This window comes from Oncorhynchus clarkii, unplaced genomic scaffold, assembly GCF_045791955.1.
Source record: "Oncorhynchus clarkii lewisi isolate Uvic-CL-2024 unplaced genomic scaffold, UVic_Ocla_1.0 unplaced_contig_8663_pilon_pilon, whole genome shotgun sequence".
Lineage (NCBI taxonomy): Eukaryota > Metazoa > Chordata > Actinopteri > Salmoniformes > Salmonidae > Oncorhynchus > Oncorhynchus clarkii.
In genome coordinates this window covers 82753-91401 of record NW_027258238.1, presented here as the reverse complement: position 1 = coordinate 91401, position 8649 = coordinate 82753, and the positions used below count along the sequence as shown (strand labels likewise).

At 42.4% G+C, this 8649-nt stretch overlaps 1 protein-coding gene across 1 annotated transcript in view; it reads left to right on the top strand.

Annotated features, from left to right (window-relative positions):
- Positions 1-2735: 2735 nt before the first annotated feature.
- Positions 2736-8649, top strand: part of LOC139396225 (serine/threonine-protein kinase DCLK2-like) — a gene marked incomplete at its 3' end in the record, with an annotated part of 87702 nt that continues 81788 nt past the window's right edge. The window contains exons 1-3 of the mRNA XM_071143362.1: positions 2736-2743; positions 2954-3011; positions 3895-4014. Coding sequence (XP_070999463.1) covers positions 2736-2743; positions 2954-3011; positions 3895-4014 — 186 coding nt within the window. The remainder of the gene's footprint in view (positions 2744-2953; positions 3012-3894; positions 4015-8649) is intronic.

Below are 8649 nucleotides of genomic sequence, written 5' to 3'. Positions count from 1 at the left end.
GTACCCCCAGAGTAAATTATTATGCAACCTCAAGAGGGGTGCCCAAACTTTTTCATACGACTGTATCTAATAATGGATTATAAAGTCGAATATCAAACATTTTCTCACCAAACTATACTGAACAAAAATATACATGCGACAATTTCAAAGATTTGACTGAGTTACAGTTTATATGAGGATCTCAGTCAATTAAAATACATTCAAAAGGCCTGCACAAGTACATTGAAATGCTTAACTTGCTAGCCCTTCCCAGCAGTGCAGTATTCAATATCAAAATAGTATAACAAAAAAACCACAAGAAATAAGAGAGGGAAAAAAACTAACAGAAGAATGTAAGCCATATACAGGGTAAGAGTGCCAGTACCAAACTATACAATTTAATTGCGGGGGTGTTTTGTATCAGTTTCCTGTCAGAACTCTGAAGCACTATACAACACTACGGGGATCCATGGGCTAGTTATCCTGACACACTCTGTCATGGCATTATATTGGATTTCAAATGCATGCTACTTAAAGCAAAACCATTAACCCTAGATCCCAGGGCTTCGTTCTGGATCGATGTTATGAAGCGGACCAGTCCTGTTGTATTACTCTGGAGATGTAACTGGTTATTTTGATCACCCTGCTAGTATTGATGTCAAAACAGAGCTTTGGATTGGGAGTCGCGTTACCAACAATTGTGGCTGAAAGGGGAAGGATGCTGACCTCTGTTGTCTTCTTCTTTTGTCCTTCCCTCCTCTCTTCATCTCTTACTTTCTTTCTCTCCTCCTTTCCAGATTCCGCCACATCACACGTCTGCCACCAATGTTAACGGGTCTTCACACAGTCTGGAGCTGGCCTATAACATGAGTCCTGAGGGTAGGTGTCCCCTTCTCCTCTCAACCTCTCCCTTCTCTTCTTCTCTTCTCCTAGCCTCCTTTCTCCTCTTCTTCTGTTCTCCTAGCCTCCTTTCTCCTCCCCTCCCTTCTCTTCTTCCACTCCCCTCTCCACTCCTCCCTTCTCTTCTTCTGTTCTCCTGTTCTCCTCTCCTCTCTTTACCCTGTGTCATCCTGTCTCTGTGCCAACTCTCACAGCTCCTGCCTGCACTCACTCACCCCTAAACACGTGGCCCAATGCATCCCCAATCCCCCCCTAGGGCCTCAATTCAGGTTCAGGTTGTTATATTAGAATTGCTTACTCAGCAACACGTGCCGCATCACAGCAGCACTCACAACAGAGGGACAGAGAAGTGTGATGCGGAGAACAAGTGAAAAAATCTGTGTGCTTCTGCGTGAGACAGCCAGGCGGTATCAACACGTCCTTGGGCTGTGTGTCTGCATAATATTGTTGGTTCCTCTTTAGGAGAGGCCAGACATTAGTTCTAGGGTAGGAGCTAGGCTGCCTGGGTTAATGGGCAATTAATGACTTTATACTTTGATTAGATTAAAACGCGTTGATCCTTTATTTCAGCCGCTTTGTCTTAACATAAGTTGTGGAAACTCTGAAGAGATATTCATTTCACTGCAATGCAAGTTTTGCCAGAGTAAGTACTTGTAGGTATTGTACGTCATTCTACACTGAGTGTCTAAAACATTATGAACACCTGCTCTTTCCATGACAGACTGACCAGGTGAATCCAGGTGAATGTATGATCCCTTATTGATGTCACTTGTTAAATCCACTTCAATCAGTGTAGAATGTAGATGGGGAGGAGACGGGTTAAAGAAGGATTTTTAAGCATTGAGACAATTGATACATGGATTGTGTATGTGTACCATTCAGAGGGTGAATGGGCAAGACACAAGATTGAAGTGCCTTTGAACGGGGTATGGTACTAGGTGCCAGGCACACCGGTTTGTTTCAAGAACTGCAACGCTGCTGGGTTTTTCACACTCAACAGCTTCCTGTGTGTATTAAGAATGGTCCACCACCCAAAGGACATCCAGCCAACTTGACATAACTGTGGGAAGCATTGGAGTCAACATCGGCCAGCATCCCTGTTGAACTCTTTCGACACCTTGTAGAGTCCATGCCCCAACTAAATGAGGCTGTTCTGAGGGCAAAAGGTGGGGGTGCAACTCAAATATTAGAAAGGTGTTCCTAATGTTTTGTTCAGTCTGTATATATGTGGGCAACAGGAAGTAACTGAAAGAGCATTCTGATGTGCCCCGTTGTAACACGTCTCTCCTCATCAGTTAACGGCAACAGCTGTAGCTCTATCACAACCGTCCTGGATAAATACAAGGTCGGCAAGGTCATAGGAGACGGAAACTTTGCCGTGGTGAAAGACTGCGTAGAACGGTATGTACATTTAGAATATTACATTTCTTTACATCTCATTGATGGATTTAAAACCTTATTTTAATTTTAACTTCTCGCTTGACCGGAAGTTTCATAGCATACCAATTGTACATTCATATTTGTAATGAATGTTCACTAGGCTGTTGGACTTAAAAAGCCCTATTTATAAATGACCACGTTGATCAGTAGCTTTCAATGTGACTTAATAAGCGCCACGTCACATGTCATAACTGCTTCTAAGGCTTAATGACAGCAGGCATTTATAGAATTTAAGTAAGCATTTACTGTTTGTGTATGTGCGTGTGTCTGGGGTTCAGCCCATGAAATCCACTTCATTACCATTTCCCTTCTGACTCAGCAGTTTGTCTGTAATATACAGAGAGAAGACTCCTTCCTCTAATCAGAAGGGCTAGACGCTCCAATACACCGTCACGCACTGTCTGATGCTTCAGCCTATGACTGTGTATGGGGATGCAACACTGTTCAGTCTACTGTTGGATAGAACTTAGAATCTTAGTTTGTGATGAAACACACAAAAAAGTGCCTTTCAAACTAGTTAAAAATTTTTATGGTTTGGCAGATGGTTGCACATGATTTGGGTTAGTTTGAAGGATTTACAGTAAACACAATATACCTTGATTTGAAGGACTAGTGTTGCTGTATGTCTTTATAGGTCCACTGGGAAGGAGTATGCACTGAAGATCATTGACAAGGCCAAGTGCAGTGGAAAGGTAAGAGAGCAAGAGAGAGAGAGAGAGAACATGTTGTTGCCACTGTATTTATTTGACTGTGTCACCCAATAGCAGCTGAGCTCAGCAACCCAGGTTGTAACGTGGTGAATGAATGTAAGTGTTGCTGACAGTCCCAGTACCATGTATCAACAGAGAGACTGTTCTCTCAGACAGTGTTGCTGACATAGTCATAGTACCATGTATCAACAGAGAGACTGTTCTCTCAGACAGTGTTGCTGACAGTCCCAGTACCATGTATCAACAGAGAGACTGTTCTCTCAGACATTGTTGCTGACAGTCACAGTACCATGTATCAACAGAGACTGTTCTCTCAGACAGTGTTGCTGACAGTCCCAGTACCATGTATCAACAGAGAGACTGTTCTCTCAGACAGTGTTGCTGACAGTCCCAGTACCATGTATCAACAGAGAGACTGTTCCCTCAGACAGTGTTGCTGACAGTACCAGTACCATGTATCAACAGAGACTGTTCTCTCAGACAGTGTTGCTGGCAGTCCCAGTACCATGTATCAACAGAGACTGTTCTCTCAGACAGTGTTGCTGACGGAGTCCCAGTACCATATTAACAGGATCAAAGACCAACACGATTAACAACACAATTAATGTCTGTCCGCCTGCGAGTTAATAATGCAGGGTGGAATACCTAACCACTGTCCACTCACTGTGTGTGCTCACGTGCGTGTGTGCTCACGTGCGTGTGTGCTCACGTGCGTGTGTGTGCTCACGTGCGTGTGTGTGCTCACGTGCGTGTGTGTGCTCACGTGCGTGTGTGTGCTCACGTGCGTGTGTGTGCTCACGTGCGTGTGTGTGCTCGTGTGTGTGTTTGCATGTGTTTGTGTGTTTGCATGTGTGTGTGTGTGCAGGAGCACCTGATAGAGAATGAAGTGGCAGTGCTGAGGAGAGTCAAACACCCCAACATTATCCAGCTGATAGACGAAGTGGACACACCCACTGAACTCTACCTGGTCATGGAGCTAGTCAAGGTACGTTCAACCACTACTGACCTCTACAGTATCTATTCAACCACTACTGACCTCTACAGTATCTATTCAACCACTACTGACCTCTACAGTATCTATTCAACCACTACTGACCTCTACAGTATCTATTCAACCACTACTGACCTCTACAGTATCTATTCAACCACTACTGACCTCTACAGTATCTATTCAACCACTACTGACCTCTACAGTATCTAGTCAACCACTACTGACCTCTACAGTATCTAGTTAACCTCTACAGTATCTAGTCAACCACTACTGACCTCTACAGTATCTAGTTAACCTCTACAGTATCTAGTCAACCACTACTGACCTCTACAGTACCTAGTTAACCTCTACAGTATCTAGTCAACCACTACTGACCTCTACAGTATCTAGTCAACCACTACTGACCTCTACAGTATCTATTCAACCACTACTGACCTCTACAGTATCTATTCAACCACTACTGACCTCTACAGTATCTAGTCAACCACTACTGACCTCTACAGTATCTAGTCAACCACTACTGACCTCTACAGTATCTAGTTAACCACTACAGTATCTATTCAACCACTACTGACCTCTACAGTATCTATTCAACCACTACTGACCTCGACAGTATCTAGTCAACCACTACTGACCTCTACAGTATCTAGTTAACCACTACTGACCTCTACAGTATCTAGTCAACCACTACGGACCTCTACAGTATCTAGTCAACCACTACTGACCTCTACAGTATCTAGTCAACCACTACTGACCTCTACAGTATCTAGTCAACCACTACTGACCTCTACAGTATCTAGTCAACCACTACGGACCTCTACAGTATCTATTCAACCACTACTGACCTCTACAGTATCTATTCAACCACTACTGACCTCTACAGTATCTATTCAACCACTACAGACCTCTACAGTATCTATTCAACCACTACTGACCTCTACAGTATCTAGTCAACCACTACTGACCTCTACAGTATCTAGTTAACCACTACAGTATCTATTCAACCACTACTGACCTCTACAGTATCTATTCAACCACTACTGACCTCTACAGTATCTATTCAACCACTACTGACCTCGACAGTATCTATTCAACCACTACTGACCTCTACAGTATCTAGTTTACCTCTACAGTATCTATTCATCCACTACTGACCTCTACAGTATCTATTCAACCACTACTGACCTCTACAGTATCTATTCAACCTCTACAGTATCTAGTCAACCACTACTGACCTCTACAGTATCTAGTCAACCACTACTGACCTCTACAGTATCTAGTCAACCACTACTGACCTCTACAGTATCTAGTCAACCACTACTGACCTCTACAGTATCTAGTCAACCACTACTGACCTCTACAGTATCTAGTCAACCACTACTGACCTCTACAGTATCTATGCAACCTCTACAGTATCTATTCAACCACTACTGACCTCTACAGTATCTAGTCAACATCTACAGTATTTATTCAACCACTACAGTATCTATTCAACCACTACTGACCTCTACAGTATCTATTCAACCACTACTGACCTCTACAGTATCTATTCAACCTCTACAGTATTTATTCAACCACTACTGACCTCTACAGTATCTAGTCAACCTCTACAGTATCTATTCAACCACTACTGACCTCTACAGTATCTAGTCAACCACTACTGACCTCTACAGTATCTAGTCAACCACTCCTGACCTCTACAGTATCTAGTTAACCTCTACAGTATCTAGTCAACCACTACTGACCTCTACAGTATCTAGTCAACCTCTACAGTATCTATTCAACCACTACTGACCTCTACAGTGTCTACTCAACCTCTACAGTATCTAGTCAACCACTACTGACCTCTACAGTATCTATTCAACCACTACTGACCTCTACAGTATCTATTCAACCACTACTGACCTCTACAGTATCTAGTCAACCACTACTGACCTCTACAGTATCTAGTTAACCTCTACAGTATCTAGTCAACCACTACTGACCTCTACAGTATCTAGTTTACCTCTACAGTATCTAGTCAACCACTACTGACCTCTACAGTATCTAGTTAACCTCTACAGTATCTAGTCAACCACTACTGACCTCTACAGTATCTAGTCAACCACTACTGACCTCTACAGTATCTAGTCAACCACTACTGACCTCTACAGTATCTAGTCAACCACTACTGACCTCTACAGTATCTATTCAACCACTACTGACCTCTACAGTATCTATTCAACCACTACTGACCTCTACAGTATCTAGTCAACCACTACTGACCTCTACAGTATCTAGTCAACCACTACTGACCTGTACAGTATCTAGTGAACCACTACTGACCTCTACAGTATCTAGTGAACCACTACAGTATCTATTCAACCACTACTGACCTCTACAGTATCTATTCAACCACTGCAGTATCTATTTAACCACTACTGACCTCTACAGTATCTAGTCAACCTCTACAGTATCTATTCAACCACTACTGACCTCTACAGTATCTATTCAACCACTACTGACCTCTACAGTATCTATTCAACCACTACTGACCTCTACAGTATATATTCAACCACTACTGACCTCTACAGTATCTAGTCAACCACTACTGACCTCTACAGTATCTAGTCAACCACTACTGACCTCTACAGTATCTAGTCAACCACTACTGACCTCTACAGTATCTAGTTAACCACTACAGTATCTATTCAACCACTACTGACCTCTACAGTATCTATTCAACCACTACTGACCTCTACAGTATCTAGTTAACCTCTACAGTATCTAGTCAACCACTACTGACCTCTACAGTATCTAGTCAACCACTACGGACCTCTACAGTATCTATTCAACCACTACTGACCTCTACAGTATCTATTCAACCACTACTGACCTCTACAGTATCTATTCAACCACTACTGACCTCTACAGTATCTATTCAACCACTACTGACCTCTACAGTATCTAGTCAACCACTACTGACCTCTACAGTATCTAGTTAACCACTACAGTATCTATTCAACCACTACTGACCTCTACAGTATCTATTCAACCACTACTGACCTCTACAGTATCTATTCAACCACTACTGACCTCGACAGTATCTATTCAACCACTACTGACCTCTACAGTATCTAGTTTACCTCTACAGTATCTATTCATCCACTACTGACCTCTACAGTATCTATTCAACCACTACTGACCTCTACAGTATCTATTCAACCTCTACAGTATCTAGTCAACCACTACTGACCTCTACAGTATCTAGTCAACCACTACTGACCTCTACAGTATCTAGTCAACCACTACTGACCTCTACAGTATCTAGTCAACCACTACTGACCTCTACAGTATCTAGTCAACCACTACTGACCTCTACAGTATCTAGTCAACCACTACTGACCTCTACAGTATCTATGCAACCTCTACAGTATCTATTCAACCACTACTGACCTCTACAGTATCTAGTCAACATCTACAGTATTTATTCAACCACTACAGTATCTATTCAACCACTACTGACCTCTACAGTATCTATTCAACCACTACTGACCTCTACAGTATATATTCAACCTCTACAGTATTTATTCAACCACTACTGACCTCTACAGTATCTAGTCAACCTCTACAGTATCTATTCAACCACTACTGACCTCTACAGTATCTAGTCAACCACTACTGACCTCTACAGTATCTAGTCAACCACTCCTGACCTCTACAGTATCTAGTTAACCTCTACAGTATCTAGTCAACCACTACTGACCTCTACAGTATCTAGTCAACCTCTACAGTATCTATTCAACCACTACTGACCTCTACAGTGTCTACTCAACCTCTACAGTATCTAGTCAACCACTACTGACCTCTACAGTATCTATTCAACCACTACTGACCTCTACAGTATCTATTCAACCACTACTGACCTCTACAGTATCTAGTCAACCACTACTGACCTCTACAGTATCTAGTTAACCTCTACAGTATCTAGTCAACCACTACTGACCTCTACAGTATCTAGTTTACCTCTACAGTATCTAGTCAACCACTACTGACCTCTACAGTATCTAGTTAACCTCTACAGTATCTAGTCAACCACTACTGACCTCTACAGTATCTAGTCAACCACTACTGACCTCTACAGTATCTAGTCAACCACTACTGACCTCTACAGTATCTAGTCAACACCTACTGACCTCTACAGTATCTATTCAACCACTACTGACCTCTACAGTATCTATTCAACCACTACTGACCTCTACAGTATCTAGTCAACCACTACTGACCTCTACAGTATCTAGTCAACCACTACTGACCTGTACAGTATCTAGTGAACCACTACTGACCTCTACAGTATCTAGTGAACCACTACAGTATCTATTCAACCACTACTGACCTCTACAGTATCTATTCAACCACTACAGTATCTATTTAACCACTACTGACCTCTACAGTATCTAGTCAACCTCTACAGTATCTATTCAACCACTACTGACCTCTACAGTATCTATTCAACCACTACTGACCTCTACAGTATATATTCAACCACTACTGACCTCTACAGTATCTAGTCAACCACTACTGACCTCTACAGTATCTAGTCAACCACTACTGACCTCTACAGTATCTAGTCAACCACTACTGACCTCT